We start from the raw sequence: 16,533 nt of genomic DNA, 5'->3' as shown, positions 1-16,533 counted from the left end.
CAATCCCCAGTACCACCACCCCCACAAAAAAGATATGTGGACCAAGTTCACTGGGCCAAGTAAATGAGCTAAAGGCAGTCAGTCAAAAACTCTAAGCTTCTTCCTCAAACTGGAAATAAAACCATCCTTCAGCTATTGATGGGACCCACTTAGCCATCCACACAACGGAGAGGGAGTTAGCACCAATAGCAAGAGACCTCAACATGCCTCCACAGGAGTGAGAAGGAGAGCGCAGAACGGCTACCGTCCCCACAGTCCACGGAGTCTGCACAGGCTTCACATGGATTGTTTCTCTAATTCTGAAAATTATTATACAGGCCCCCTGCCCCCAGAATGGGGCTGGAATCCAAGGCCTCCAACATGCTGGGGAAGAGCTCTGTCACTGAGCTACAACCCAGCCCTTTTTACATTTTATTTGGTGACTGGATCTAAGTTGCCCAGGTTGGCCTCAAACTTGCAATCTTACTCTGGCATTGCTCTGGCCTGTGCACATTTTTCTCTTTTTGGTACGAGGGAATGAACCAAGGGGTGCTTTACCACTAAGTTAAGTTCGCAGCCCTTTGTATTTTTTGAGACAGGGTCTAAGTCGCTTAGGGACTTATTAAGTTGCTGAGGCCAGCCTTGAACTTGCATGATCCTCCTACCTCAGCCTCCTGAGTCACTGGGATTATAGGCCTGTGCCACTGCACCCAATTTACATTTTACTTTTTAACCATCCCACCTCATCTCTAGTATTGTTTTTCCTGGGTTGCCACTCATTTTTAATCTACATACTTGACTTGAAATAGGGACTGATACTGATGCTTTAGAAGGTTTGTGGACAGAAAAGCTAAAACATGCCCCTTTGGTTTCTGACTAGAGTGTCTAGCATAGAGCTGTCCAATACGGTGACCACTGGCCATACGTGACCAACAAGTGCAGGAAACAGGGCTGTTCCAAATCAAGAGGACTGTAAGTAGAAAACAAAAGTCTCAACTTTCTCCTTATAATCTGTTACTTGCCAAACAGTACTGGGGTTAAATAAGATATATTATTAAAATGAATCTCATTTGCTTATTTTTTTCTTTATTTTGGAATTGGGCTTGAACCCAGGCGTGCTCCACTTGTGAGCCACAACCCAGCCCTTTTTATTTTCAAACAGAATCTTGCTAAGTTGCTGAGGCTAGCCTTGAACTTGCAATCCTCCTGCCTCAGCCTCTTGAAGTGCTGGGACTACAGGCCTGTGCCATGGTGCCTGGCTTTTGTGTATGGCGGGGGGGAACGTTGGGGAATAAAAATTACAAATAAAAATGTACTACTAGAAAAAAAATAAAACAAGATACTGCTTGGTTGTTTCTGCTGGAGTACAAACTTGGAGCCTCCTGCAGGGGGCAGTCTTCAGTCAGGCATCATTTAGCCTTTCAAAGGGGAAATGGAGCCACCATTTCTGGTCCCACTCCTCCTGTGGTGAAATGACTGGACTTAAGGTAATTATTTGTCACATAACCCGAGGGTAAGGGGCTCTCTGAAGGCAAATGTAGGAGTATGTGCGTGCGTTCCCAGGACACAGGACCACCAGCATGAGTGCCTCCAAGCACCTGCCCGCTTGTCAGGCAGCTGCAGAAGGAGGGGCTCCCTGAGCTGGCTCATGGACTGATGGTCTAAGTCCTTCCCTTTTTCAAAAACAGCCAATCTCCTAAGACTGTTGTGTACTAGGAGGCGAGGAGGGATCCTGGTCCATCTCCTTCCACCCTCTGGACATGGCCCTAGTACTGACTCCTCGGGCAGAAAACTACAGACACCAGCAGCTGCAGATGTCACTTGGCTTGTGGATCCTGGCATCTGACTGAGGAATTTCCTCCTCCAGAGACCTCCCATTGCCCCCTCGCTCTCTGCATGAGGGTCCCTACAAGCTGCAAGCAAACACTGCCTCCTTTGTGTCGTGGGCTGTTTTCCTTTTTTTCTTGCCAGTACCGGAGATTGAAGCAGAGGTGCTTTACCACTGAGCCACATCTCTAGTCCTTTCAATTTTCTTTTCATTTTGCATCAGGATCTAAGTTGTTGAGGGCCTTACTTCGCTGCCTCAAACTTGTGATTCTCCTGCCTGAGTCTCTCCCGTTGCTGGAACCCAAGGCGTGCGCTACTGCACATCGTAGGCTTGCTCTCTAGGTGATCCTGAGATCACAACCCGTATCTGGAGATACACCAGGCGGTACTCCTTTTACACAGCTATCCCTAGTGAATATAGCAACAGCCTGCTGTGGCCAGAAACAAGATATCCACACACGGCCACGCCAACTCCCCTGCAGAAAGGAAAGCAGTCGCTGTTGCCTTCTGAAAATGACCCAGCAGCTCATCAATGCAACTGGGAATTCTGGACCTGCATAGGCCAGATGGGCAAGCTGCAGCGCCAAGGCAATGGAAGGGGTGCTTCCTGGTTCCTGTTAGCTCTGGGCCCGCAGACATTACCTTATCCAGGAGCTCTCTCGTCTCTTCAGTGAGGGGGTCATGGGAGAACATGCAGTCATCACCATTGATGCAGTTCCCAGTGGTGTGGTATAACTTACATGGAAAATCACGTTCATGACAAATTAAGGCAAATACTTCAACTCATGGAACCCACCCAAAGACAGAATCCATGCCCTTTGTTTTGGAGATGAGTAAACAGAAACCCAGAGAGGTCAAGTGACTTGCTCAGGGTTGCACAGTGGTTGGCAGCTACTCAAGACAAGACATGGTTCTACAGACTCCTGTTGCAGAGCAATTTCTGCCCCTCCAAGGTGGCCTTGGAGTTGTGTCCTCAGATCTTCAATGGGAGTGGGAAGTAAAATGACTTGCTCAAGTTTACAAAGCCAGTTGGAAAATTTTCAGAAAGACGCACCGGGCACAGGCCGGTCTTGCGAGTTTATGTGAGAGAGGACACGGCAGGTGTGTCCTGGCTGACCCGGCGTGGGCAGAAGTGGGGTTAGGTGAGATGAAGACCCCAAAAAGCTCTCAGCACAAGGCCAAGCATGATGAAGGGCGCCACGGCTGCTCTACGCAACAGACGCAGATGGCAAAGGATATCGTGCATGTAGGGGCAGTTCTCGGCTCTGGCGCAGAATCCAGTGATGTAGAACTTGCACAGTTCTCGCTTCTTTGGCAGTTCAATGTCGTGGCTGAAATTACAGTGGTCTCCCTGGAAGAGAAGCACTAAAAAGGTAAGGTGGCGGCAGCAAGGCCTTGCTTGCCCCTTGGAAAGGACAGCCAAGGAACAGCAGGCTAAAACCTGCCCTTGCCCCATCCCCATGCCACTGTCTCTGCTGCTTCTCTCCAACTCCCTTCTTTTTCTCCGTCTTCCCCCAGTTTTCATCTATTTTTCACTGTTGGCTGCGTGGCAATGAGGGCTAGTCACCTACCTGCAACCCAGTACCACACTTCTTCCTTCCTAACAGAACCCTAATTTTGTTTGGGGACCAATGTGCCTAGCTAAAAATACTTCATTTCCCAGCCTCCTTTGCAATAAAATATAGGCAAAAGTTCCCAGAAAGAATACTTCCTAAATAAAAAAAAATTTTTTCTTTCGCTCATCTTTCTTCCTCCTAGACCTTGGATGCGATGTCCAGAGGCATAGCAGCCATTATGCAAACATGAGAATAAATGCCACATGCTTTAAAAAGGTAGAATAGAAAGTAGGAAGGAACCTAGGTCCCCAGGATATCAATGACCACTACAGCATCTTCTACTGCCCATTCCCGCAAGACTCCTTGTTCTGAGAGACAAATGTCTACTGTGTCGAAGCCAGTAGAATTAGGTTTTCCTTTACTTGGCGTTGAACATAATTCAAACAAAAGGAATCAAGGTTCTTGTTCTCTGTTCCTCAGCCTTCAGTCCCTTACAGGAATCACTTACTATCACTGACATAAAGAAAGCAGCTGTTCTTACAACCAATATGGACACCAGTATAGAGGGTCCCCAAAAGATTGGGCATGGAACCACTGTGACCCAGCTATACCATTCCTCAATATTATTCTAAACAATCAAAGTCATCATACTACAGTGACAAATGCATACCCAGGTTTATAGCCAAACTATGGAACCAGCCTAGGTGTCCATCAACAGGTGAATGGATAAAGAAAACGTGGTATGTATACATAATGAAGCTTTACTCAGACATAAAGAAGAATGATGAAATCATGTCATTTGCAGGAAAACAGATGGAATTGAGACCATTATGTAAAGCAAAATAAGCCAAACCCAGGAGGTCAAGAGTAGTATGTTTTCTCTCATATGAGGAAACTACAGAGGAAAAAGAGGTGACTGTATGAAAAACAAAGGGACAGCAGTAGAACAGAGGAAGGGGACAAGGAGTCTGAGATGAAAGCAGGGAGTGGGGAGGTGCTAGGGAGGGATATTGGCCAAATTATATTGTTATGTTGTTGTTGGTTTTTTTTAAGAACTTAACCTTATTTATTTTTATGTGGTGCTAAGCTTTGAACCCAGGGCCTTACCTGTGCTAGGCAAGTGCTCTGCCACTGAGCCACAACCCCAGCCCCTATGTTGTTATACTGTATGCATGTACAAACATGGAACAACAGATCCCACCATATGTACAACTATAATGCACCAATAAAAAAATAAAGAGGGGCTGGGGTTGTGGCTCAGGGGTAAAGTGCTTGCCTCGCACATCTGTGAGGCACTGGGTTCAATCCTCAGCACCACATAAAAATAAATAAACAAAGATATCGTGCCCATGAAAAAAAATAAAATAAAAAAATAAAGAAAGAAGCTGTTCTGTACCTGCTTCCTCTATACTTAGGAATAGCTACTCCATTTTCTTTGTATATATATATATGTATTCAAGTTTCTAAAAAGAATATGAACCGTGACTGTAATACAGAATGTTTTATATGCTACACATTATTCTGAGGTACCTATTTCTTCCCAAGACACGTGCATGGGAGCAGCATCCCTGAATGCCCATCAGGACCCGTCACGTCTTTACATTAGCACTGACCCTTATAAATGCATCTAAAGCCATACAGATGGATCAAAGCTTTGGCCAAAAAATATCCCTAAAACTGAAAATATGTTCCCCTGCTCTATGTCCTCCTCACTCTGAGAAGTCAGTCGAATCTTCCAGGCCTGCCCAGATGTCTCTGGGTATCAACACCAAGAACAAACAGCATCACACGATCTCGTCCACCCACCATAACAGTTAGTATGACCTCCAGGTTATTCACAGAGGCGACACAGCCTGCTTCTTACCCATGTGCACCGCCCTTCCACAAAGTATTTGCAGATGACTTTGCCTTTCTTATCAGACTGCTGGTGGGGCTTGTCATGGTCACCTCTGCGGTAGCTTCCCCCACCACCATCCTGTGAAGAATGCAGAATAAGTGAAGGGGGTGAAAAGAGCAGCTCTGGGCAGATGGGAAGAGCATGCAAAGGGAAGGGTGTTCACAAGAGCACAGACAAGCACTTCTGACCCACCCTGAAGGGAGTGCAGAGTTTGAACCCATGTGTGGAGTACTGGTGCACACAGGAGAAAGCTCTGGCATTCAGAGCTGCAGGCAGCTGGGCTCTTGAGTTCTGTACAGCTGTGTGGGAACATGTCAACTCCTAGAGGAGGAGGCATGGGCCAGCCTCTAAGACCCTGGTGGACTAGCTGAATGGGTCACCAACGTCACAGACTCACTGAGACGCTGCAGATACTGCTGAAGACATTTTTTTTTTTTTTTTTTTGGTACTAGGTACTAGGGAATGAACCCAGGGACTCTTAACCACTAAGCCACATCCCTACCCCTTTCTGTGTTTTATTTAGAGACAGGGTCTTGCTAAGTTGCTTAGAGGGCACTGCTAAATTGCTGAGGCTGGTTTTGAACTCGGCCTCACAAACTGCTGGGATTATAGGTCTGTGCCAGTACCACTTTCCCAGCTGAAGACATGGTTTTAAATACAAAGGGTCTACCAGCACTGAGTCCCCAGGACAGACACCATCAGCCCCAGGGGTGAGGGCCAATGGGAGTAGGAGGGCAGGATCAGCCTCAAGGAATGACTCATTAAAGGGGGTTAAAAAAAAAAAAGGCTGAGCCTAGTGATGCATGCCTATAATCCCAGCACCTCCAGAGGCTAGAACAGGAGGATCACAAATTCAAAGCCAGACTCACCTCAACAATTTAGTGAGTCTCTATATCAAAATAAAAAAAATAAATAAATGGGGCTGGGGATGTGGTTTGATGGTAGAATATCTCTTGAGTTCAATTACCCCTATCAAAGGGAGTGCGAAAATCCCAGAAGGGGCTCTGGCCAAAACCATCAGCTCAGAACAAGGATCAACTCACGCCCATGTCTTCGTCATAGAAGTCCTCGTCATCGTTCATTCCGCTCTTATTCATCCCTCCACGACTTCCACCTCGACCACGACCCCGGCCCATGCCTTTCCCTCGGCCTCGGGAACCCCGGCCCCGGCCTCGACTCAACCCTGCAGAATGAGAGTGGGTTAGCCTGCTCCCCTTCCCAGGGCCTGAGTCCAGCAGCTGCTACCAGCCCCCAGCAGCACAGGGCACCTGAGGCCCCTGCCCACCTCGGCCTCGGCCATCCTTGGACCTGCGGTACTGGTTCAGCTCCTTGGAGTACTCATCATAGTCATCATCGCCCATTGGCTCTTCGCTTTCTCCATACTGGAATTCCAGAAAGACAGAAATGGCAAGAGTGTCACAGAGGAACAAGGAACATTCCCTACACACCCTACCTCCTAGGCACTGGAGTGTGGCTGCCTCAACAGTGGGTGGTCCTGGTCCTTCCTGTGCAGCCCTCATTGGGGAGACTCCTGCCTCCCAGCCACTGGGCAGAAACAGTAAGGCACACTATGGACAGCTGTCTGGCTATAAAAAAAAGTGGCGGCTCATTGTGTCCTGGCTCAGAAAGGCCACAGAATGGTGACCTTGGAAGGCAGGAACAGAACACTGCATGTCTTCTGAGGGTCGAGGAGCCTAAACACATATTCCTGGGCCTGGGGATGTAGCTCAATGATATAGCATTTGCCTAGATATGTGAGGCCCTGGGTTCAAGCCCCAGGAAAGAAAGAAAAACAAAGAAAGAGGAAAGAATAAATGAAACTTGTCTCCAAGGACAAGGTTGCTTCATACTTCAAAAGTATCCATTAGATACTTTTGCCATTTCTATCCATATGAAGGTTTTATCTAATGCAAAATGAACATTTTAAACCACATTAACCAAGCTACTCAAGGCCTTCCTTTCCTTCAGAATGTTCCTGTGTCCTTCCACCTTAGCCAGAGAGCCCACCAGCCACATTCTTGTCACTCCAGGGCTACAGAAAACCTTACTTCCATCTCCTCCTCGTAGAAGTCCTCTTCGTCCTCAGGGTGGTCTCCCACAGAGCCTCTTCCCCGGCCTCGGCTGCCCCTGCCCATGCCTCGGCCTCGGGATCCTCCACGGCTTCCTCGGCCCCTGTAGCCTCTGCCCCGGCCTCGGCTGCCTGCACAGGGATTAGAATAGAGAGCCTGATATCAGAGCAGATCCCATCAGCAAGAAAGAAGATAACTCATCTCCTGCCGCTCAATCACTGCATCTTCCTGCTTCTTCAGGAATCCTCCCAGCTTCCCTGGGAAGATTAAAAGTCCCCTGATTCCTCAGCACTCCTGACATACAGCTCCTACAGCACTGACAACCCTACTTCATGGGTACCGGCCACTTAGCTGTTCAACACAGCAGCCACCAGCCACGCATGGCCAACAAGCACCTGGAACAGGCTAGTCCAAGCTAAGAGAGGCACAGAGCACAAACCAAACACTGGTTTCCAAAGACTTAGTGGGGAGAAAAAGAGATAGAGTGTATAATATCCCACGTGTCTGCTTTGAGTTCATACTGAAATACACTCTGAATACACAGGTTGATCAAACTGGTTGTTAACCTGTTTCCTGTCACTTTGTCAACGTGGACACTAGAATATGAGAATTGATGAGTGTCTCACATTCCAATGCCACTGGACAGCACAGGCGGAGGGTTTCCCCAAATCACAGAGCCTGCCCCAGGGACACAAATGAAGGCCGCTCTAATAAAAAGCTGGGCCTCAGGCAGGGTCACAAGGCTAAGAACCTCTGAGCTGTAAGATTCTGGAAGCCCCTTGGGCTGGTTACCCTTCTGGCAGGAGACAGTTCTAAGAGATTAGGCTGGGCTGCTGTCTTAGTGCTCAGCCCTTCCCTATCTTCCTGGCCACAGGTTCAAGGTTCAGAGGTGGTGGCAGCTGCACAGACTGCAGCTGCACTGTCAGGTAATGGGAGCAGGGAGGGCTGGGGATGGGCAGTGCCACTGAGGGTTTCAACAGCCAGTTGTTATTACCGTAGTCCAGGTGACAGAGACATTAAACTGTCCCTTCTCACTTTCCTCACAGCTGACCAGAAAGTGAATTTAAAAAAGAAAACACCCTCAGTCATGCTGGCCTCCTCCCTGCCACTGCCTAGCTGGGGATCCTCTTCCCACACTCCTCTGTGGCTAACCTTGGCCCCTGTGCCCTGCGTAGTTCCCAGCACTTCTTTATTTATTTCTCTCACCCCTAAACAGCTGCCTGCATCTCCTCCTGGACATGAGGAGCTCCATGAGCAGGGCCTGTGGTCAGCCTGGCTCTTCGTGGCCCCTGCCCAGCAACCACTTAGCCCTAGAGAAGAATCTGCTGGAAGGGCTCACCTCGGCCCCGGCTGCTGCCCTCCTTGGCACGCCGGTACTGGTTCAGCTCTTTGGTGAAGTCGTCGTAGTCCTCCTTGCCCATGTCCTCCTCCTCATCCCCCTCATACTCCCCATACTGCTCATTCTCATAGTCTTCATACATGCCGTAGCCCTTGCTGTCCATCTTGGAGTAGGCCTTTTTGGGCAGGGGCGTGTTGTGCGATGGGGGGTATTGCTGGTGGGACTGGGCCCAGGAGAGAATCAGGAAGAGAGGGTGAGTCAGCCCTCATGGACTGGGGTCAGAACCACCAAGGTTCCCAAGGATTCCTGAACTGACTTATCTGAGAGTCTCTACTATCCCTGGGTAGAGACCACTGCTGGGCCTCAACCACTCTGGAGACCAATCTATCAGGGGGCCCACATATTTCTGTCTTTCAGAAAGAGCTAAAACGCTTGAAAGAAAACTGAGATTCAGACCCCATGATCCCTGAAAAGCCAAGGGCAAGAGGCAGTATTTTCCAAGAATGCAGAGCAAGAACATTTGGGGAGGGGCCTATAGGTAGGAAGAGTGCTCCTCGGTCAAAATTTTTTTTTAGGGCCCATGGCACACAGCCTACAATCCCAGCAATTCAGGAGGACCTCAAGTTTGAGGCCTGCCTGTGTAACTCAGTGAGAACTGAAGCAACCTAGTGAGACCCACTCTCAAAACAAAAGTCAAAAGGGCTGGGGGTCTAGCTCAGTGTTAAAAGTGCCCCTAGGTTCAATACCTAGTACAAAAAAAAAATTTGTTTTTCCCTGTATGGCCTGGGAATTTAATTTAATGATCTGCTTTTTTTAGTCAAACTAGACAGCTGTTTCAATTGATGTTTTACAAAGGTGTCCTAGTGCCAAAAAGTGCTGGATGAAGAACAAACAAACATACATACAAATGGAAGCAACCAAGATATCCTTAAAAAAAAAGTCCTTCAATAGTTATACAAAGAAAGTGTGGTTTACCCAGACAATGGTGCATCATTTAGCAATGAAAAGAAATGAACTACAGAGCAATGAGAAGTAACACAGAAACCGTAAGTGCATAGTGCTAAGGCCAGGCACAGGGTGCACAAGCAGAGTTCCAGCTGCTTGGGAGGTTGAGGCAAGAGGATGGTTTGAGGCCAGGCTGGCAATACAGGCAGACCCCATTTCAAAAACAACAACAAAAACCCAAACATATTGCTAAGGGAAAGAAGGTACTCCAAAAATGCTATAGAGGATTCCAGCTATGACATTCTGAAAGAGCCAAAACTATAGAGACAGTAAAAAGATCAGTGGTCTGCAGCAAAGTTTTTTGGGCAGTGAAACTATTGTGAAACTGTAACAAAATCCAAAGAGCTACAGGACCCTAACAGATTGGACCCTGATGGATACAAATGTATCTACGCAGGTTCATGAATTACAACTTATCACACCAATGCAATATGTTAATAACAGGAAACTGAAGAGAAAGACAAGCAAAGGGAACCCTGCACTGCTTGCTCAGTTTTCTGTAAACCTGAAACTATTCTACAAAATAAAGTCTATTGATCTAAAATATCTACAATAGTCATAGTAAAACTCAAAATACAGATATATAGACATGCTCAGAAATTCTTGAGCATATCTCAAAAAGCCTCAAAACTCTCATTCACAATTCAAGCCCACGCCCTCCATTCCTGGCCTCTCTCAGATCTGAATCTTCTCAGCTATGCCATTGGACAATCTTCCACTATGATAGATGACGCTGAGTCATAGGATGATACTGTCTCTCCAGCTTTAAAAAGAGCTACTAACTTTTCAACATTTCTTATCAGAATCTGAAAATTCACATAGATTTCTTTCTTATGGGTTTTTCTGGTGGAAAAAATGTACACACTCTGAACAAATAACACAAATTTGTTCTTAAGCTCAGAGATGTAATGGGGTATTTAACTTCCCACTACGCAAACCTTGAGATAATTTACTCTCCTGGCCATTTCATTCTCTTGCCAACTTCCCACAAAAGATCACTTATGAATGTCAAAAAGCGGTCAGCTGTGACCTGAGGCAGTGAAACACACTGAATCCTGCTGAAGCCCTGGGAGTCATGTGCCGAGAAGGCTCATGAGCGAGCCTTATGGAAATCAACTACTGCCTGGGTTCAAATCCTAGCTCCTCTACTGACAACTGGGTAGCCTTCCTAAAATTTTCTAAAGACTCAGTTTCCTCATCTATAACATAGGATGAAACAATACCTAACATCACAGAATTAAAATCCATATAAATGTGGGTAGCTGTAGACTACTGGAGCTGTGAGCCCCAGGATAACCCCTGGGAGGCTGGAGGCCACCCCTCTTCCTCTCTTAGAGTCCCCAGCACTGTCTTTTCTATCTTGGCTGGGAGGAGTATAAGCAGAACTGCTAGAATTTAAAGGCGGACTAGGGGTGCAGCTCAGAGGTAGCTCAGCGGGGCCCTGAGCAGTGCCACTCACAGGAGCATATGGTGGGCTGTATTCCCGGTACTTGCGGTGCCCCTTCTCGCTGGGGCTGAAATCCGAGTCATCTGAGAAGTCAGAGAAATCATCACTGGAAGAAGCATGGCGCTGCAAGGATAAGGGAAGTGGAGTTAGCAATGTGCTACAGGCTGCCACTGGCACAGCCAGCCCCAGGACAGGCAAGGCTGGAATGTGCCAGAGGGCCCTGTGCTCCAACCAAAAGACCTCACCTGGGGCACTCAGTGGCAATGAAGCATAAGCTCTTTAAGAGAAAAGTCTTTACCCACTTCAGGGCAGGAAAAAAACATCATTATTGAGAGTGCCCTCAGGCAGGCCGGTGCAGGAGCCTTCCTGGACCTACTTTGTGCTTGGATTTCCTCCTCTTCTTAGACCTCCGCTTCTCCTTCTCCCGCTCTTTCTTCCGTTTCCGCTTCAGTCTCCGGTGAGACTTCTCCTCATCCGAGTCACTATGGTGCTTTTCCCCCTTTTCTTTCCGACTCCTCTCAGGCCCTCCGGGGGTGTCTTGGGTCTCCTCAGCCCCATCATCTTCCAGTTCACCTTCCTCCAACTCACCATCTTCCCTACAAACCAACCCCAAAGTCAGCGTGAACCCGTGGGTGGGACAGAACCCAAGGACTCTGGGCTGGAGGAGGCCCAAAAGCCATGGGACAAGAGCTGCAAGCCCCAGACAGACCCTTCCTCTCTAGAAGGGCTGTGCTTAGGATTCTAACTTGGCTGGGAGGGGTGCACATAGAGAACTCCTAGAATTTAAAGGCCCCACCACTAGCAGACTAGGGGCGTAGCTCAGAGACCTTGTGGGTGCTCCATTCCCAGCAGAGAGAGACACAAAGAGAAAGCTATGCCACTAACAGGGACAAACCCACACCGGGATTTTCCATAGGTTGAGTTTTAAACAAGAAAAGTGGCAGGTTCTGTGGTCATGTGAATTCAAAGTCTCACCCTGCGTACTGTCAGAGGGTTCCCAGAAGCCCTGCCATGCAGCACCCACTCAGCTCTGCTCTGGAGCATTTACAAAACTCCCCTGATCACAGAAGTTCCAGATGGCAGGGAACCCTGACTGTATCCTCCCACAGCAAAATGACCTGCTGGCCCAGGGCCTTGGCCCCTGGAGCCGCCCAGCCAGCTGAGCATCTGCTCTACCTCTGAACAAGGGTGAGAGGGCCATGGTTCTCAACCAAGACTACCCCTCAGCTTTCTGGTTGCCCACAAACAGGCCTCAGAACACCAATGCACCCTACAGAAGGCCCACAATCACCACTGGTGAAGAGGCTCTGGCCTCCACTACTGGTCTGGGGTTGGGGGTCACAGATGGACAGGGACACCACAGAGGGGAAATGTCTCAAGCCCCTAATGAGGTCCTCACCTGGTAGGTGACCCTGCCTTCTCCCTCCTGACATGCCTGGCCTCCACGTTTCCCTTCTGGACCCCTCCTACAGTGTTCCTGGCTTTGTCAATCCCCCCATGGCCCACTACTTTAAAAAGTAAAAGTGGTCTCCAAACATGAAGACACCACCCGCAGGACACTGGATGTATGGGTGGGGTGAGGGAGGGAGAAATAGGGTTAAGGAGGGAGCAGGAAGAAAAGCAGTCCAACGTTCAAGCCAAATCCACAGACAGTTCTCACAACTACAGAAGTTGGTAAAGGAAAAAAAAAAAAAGTAAAATTTTTAAAGCTCCCCAAATTCCTCATGAATGACCACCACCGCAAGGTCCACTGTGAGCATGAAAATCTCTTCCATCTCAATTGATTAGGGCACAAAAAGAGACGAAGGTGAGGTCAAGAGTAACAGAATGAGGGCTGGGATTATAGCTCAGTGACAGAGCGAGCTTGCCTCACAGCATGAGGCCCTAGGTTAGATACTCAGCACCACATACTAAATAAATAAAAATAAAGATCCATTTACAATTAAAAAAAAAAGAGTAATGGAATGGGCCAAGGATCCAATGCGATAATCCAAGGGGAATGGACCTCAGTAGGGAGGCTGTAGCTTAGGGAGATCAGCCAGTCAGGAGCCCCAAAGGCTCTAAGGTGAGCTCTGGAAAAGCAACAAACTGCCACTTCCTGAGGACTCTCCACAGCCCTTTCACCGGCACTGTTCCCTTGGCCCACCTCAGGGATGCTCCCAAACACCAAGGAGGCCCTCAAGAGGGGCTTCTGTGTTAATCTCAAGCCATTTTAAAGTGGACAGGTCTCGTTTCAATGCCAAGTGGCCCAGCCCTGCACATACCCAGAGGCAGAGGTCAAGGGCCACTTCTGAAACAGATTATAGGACACAAAGCTCTTTCTTCTATTTCAAAGTAAACAACAAAGAGAAGTGACCATGTGCAGCTCATGTTGTTCCCTCCTGAACCACCATGTTGTCCCCAGCTGCCCCTACAGGAAGCCGCTGATCAAAGGTGGGATCAGGGTGGGGCAGAGGGCAGCATTCCTGACAAGTGAGGCAGCTTCCCACAACACTAGCCAGGGTGGCCTCGCCCACGTTGAAAGCACCACCTGAGGATGAGCACATGCCAGAGGCACAGCGTATGTCTGCATGTGCAAGACCCTGGGTTCCATCCCCAGCACCACACACACCCCACTTGACTGGGGAAACCGGTTGGGTCCTGAGAGAGAAACTCAGTGACACAGCAAACTTCCTGCTCTGCAATCACTGCGAGATGGCGCCTGTAGCAGAGCAACTGACTGGCTGATGGGAATACTGTGGGCGGGCCAGAGCCACACCTTGGAGAAACAGGGGACAGACTGCATAGGCTGCAAGTCCATGCAAAAATGCTGAAGAGAAGACGGCCCTCCTCACTGTAGTGTGGAAAGGGACGTCCACAAAGCAGTCTCCATGATACAGGCGGAAGATCCTACCTAGGGTCCGCTGAGGCCTGCACTCTAGGCCCACATGCCAGGGCGCAGGGGCCAGCTGCTCGACATCTAACACACAGGAATAGGAGGGTGAGGGACGTGACAAAAGACAATCTGTGGAACTCGAAAGCCCTAACTACTATCCAGAATGATTCTAGAAGAAAGCCTGTCCATTACGAAGGCCTCATCAAGACTGGGAGGACAGCACACAGCTCCAGCCTACGGAGCATTCAGCCAAGGAGAGAGTCCTTGCCCCACCTAAACTAACAGTCATGGGCACATCCAGGCTTGGCACGAATCAACCACATTCTGCACAAAGCAGGCAGGGAGAACCTGGAACTTTTTTTTTTCTAGAATTGAGAAAAGCTGAAAAAGAAACAGGAATTAAAGAAAAAAAAAATCACTGCTGATTTATAAAGGGGCATTGGGATGGTGACATTGGATGGGCTGCTGGGCATTCCCAGTGCCATCTAGTCTTGTCATGCCTTCAGCCCCCAGAGTCCCAGGACAACCTCTGCAGGTAGTTACATAGGAGACACCCTCCCTGCATGAATATTAGGTTATTAAGTCTGGCTATTTCCTTCAGACTCTGTTCAACAGAAACAAAACAAAAAAAAAAGAAAGAAAGAAAAGAAATCAAGCCCACTGGGAGAGCGGGGGAAATCCTGAGGGCCATCCACACCACTGCTCAAAGGCAGCCTTCACAAAACAGCAACCAGGCTTAAGCAGTGCCACTTAACAGGCTGCCAGCAAAATCCATGTCAGAGTGGGATTAAATACCAAGGGAGCACGCTTAATAGACTGTGACATAATCCCCCAAGAAAAGTGGGAGAAGCCCCACTGCGCTAATCATTTCAATCTAGACCTGCCAAACCCTCTTGAGACAAGCACACGGGAGAAAGCCTGCAGTGGCGGCCTGCACAGAGACTGCTTCATTCCCACAGCCCAGACTGGCAATGCCCCTACACGGCCACAGCTGGCTCCACTGTCAGAGCCATCAGGGACAAGAAATTAGCTGCACTGGGAAACTCTTGGAACTGGCCCCCAGGAAGAAATAAAAAGAGGCCAAGAGGTAGCTCTGCCTCCAACTTCCTGGACAAAGCTTCCATGGCATCCAAGTTTCCATTTTGAGAGCTGGCTGCTCCTCCTCTTGGGTCAAAAAATAGATCTAGACGCCTGGCCTGGCCAATACCAACTGAGCCAACTGCACAGGGCCCGGAAGCATGCAGGGTTCATCACATACCACAGACTTGGCAAAAACAGTACTTGGAAATGAGATCTCATTTCCACAGCAGGCTGGTGGAAGGGACACACATGTTTCTTCCTACAGACCCAAGAAGCTCCACCAGTTTGGCCTCTACCCTAACATGTGCTCCTGCTACGTGACCCAACCCTTGGTTTTCTAGTCTGAAGAACGGGATAACAGCAGTACCTACCTCAAGGGCTGTGAAGGCTAAATGAGATAATATGGATAAAGCCCTGGTCATGGGGCAGACACACAAGTTAAATATTAGTTACTTACTGGTTTTAAGAACCAGTCAGAACCAGGAGAGATGGTGTACACCTATAATCCCAACGGCCCAGGAGGTTGAGGATCTCAAGTTCAAAGTCAGCCTCAGCAACTTAGCAAGGCCCCAAGCAACTTAGAGAGACCCTGTCTCAAAATAAAAAATAAAAAAAGGGGCTGGAGATATGGCCAGTGGTTAAGCATTTCTGGGTTCAATCCTCAGCATCAAAAAAAAAAAAAAAAAAAAAAAAAAGCAACCCAGTTACAATCAGCATGCCTCACGTAGACAACCCTACAATGGCTGGAATGCTGCCCGGGAAGCACACATCACCTTTCTGAGGGGACACTGCTACCTGCTAGCCAACAAGCTCCCACTCACTTGGCCCAACTGTGCCCAACCATTCTCTCCCAACCAATCCTGCTGGTCAAACTGAAAAAAAATCAACATGTCCCCTTCCTTAGCTCTAGTCTATGTAGTGCTGGAAGGCAACCCAGTGACTACCCAAGAAGACAAGACACGGGAGAGCTGAGACCCAGGAAGAAGGGACAAAGGCCCCTGTGAGAAGAAAGCTTGCAACATGGCAACAACAGGGTTGGAAGAAGCTGGGAGGGGCCAGGGGCCTGCGGCTCTACCTGGGTTACAAGGGAGAAAAGAGGCAAACACAGAAAGATGGAAGCTCATGGGAACAGTGGCTGTTACCTGAAGATCATGAGGCGGCTAGGTTAATGTGAAGGTCAGGGTTATGACCATTAACTGCCCAGACTCTCAACAAATTGCCTGGGTAGGCTCTGAATGACCCATTAACTAGGGACAAAATCACAAAAATTACAAGGAGGCTCCACCTCTTCAAATGTTTAACGACCAGCCTAAGTGCAGGAGCCGAGGATCGCAACCTGACCCTGCAGACGGCCGCTCACTAGAGCGAAGGCACAGGCCTTTCCATGAGAAGACTGGCTCAGGGGCTGCGCCCACGACCTTCCCTGATTTAGGAAGTGGTAGAGCAGCCCCGCGGGGAA

At 48.6% G+C, this 16,533-nt stretch overlaps 1 protein-coding gene across 7 annotated transcripts in view; it reads right to left on the bottom strand.

The window, feature by feature from the left end:
- Window positions 1-16,533, bottom strand: part of Zc3h4 (zinc finger CCCH-type containing 4) — a 39,507-nt gene that overhangs the window by 11,081 nt on the left and 11,893 nt on the right. For all 7 annotated transcript variants that reach the window (XM_046455638.2, XM_046455644.2, XM_046455639.2 and 4 more), the window contains 9 exons: window positions 11,496-11,715; window positions 11,132-11,242; window positions 8,668-8,890; window positions 7,308-7,459; window positions 6,545-6,641; window positions 6,303-6,442; window positions 5,227-5,337; window positions 3,046-3,157; window positions 2,449-2,558 (listed from right to left, as the gene is read on the bottom strand). In XM_046455638.2, the coding sequence (XP_046311594.1) occupies window positions 2,449-2,558; window positions 3,046-3,157; window positions 5,227-5,337; window positions 6,303-6,442; window positions 6,545-6,641; window positions 7,308-7,459; window positions 8,668-8,890; window positions 11,132-11,242; window positions 11,496-11,715 (1,276 nt within the window). The remainder of the gene's footprint in view (window positions 1-2,448; window positions 2,559-3,045; window positions 3,158-5,226; window positions 5,338-6,302; window positions 6,443-6,544; window positions 6,642-7,307; window positions 7,460-8,667; window positions 8,891-11,131; window positions 11,243-11,495; window positions 11,716-16,533) is intronic.

This window comes from Marmota monax, unplaced genomic scaffold, assembly GCF_021218885.2.
Source record: "Marmota monax isolate L192 unplaced genomic scaffold, Marmota_monax_Labrador192_F-V1.1 WCK01_AAM20220418_F8-fsc00149, whole genome shotgun sequence".
NCBI lineage: Eukaryota > Metazoa > Chordata > Mammalia > Rodentia > Sciuridae > Marmota > Marmota monax.
Note: the sequence above shows the minus strand (reverse complement) of the source record. Positions and strands in the feature narration are given on the sequence as shown.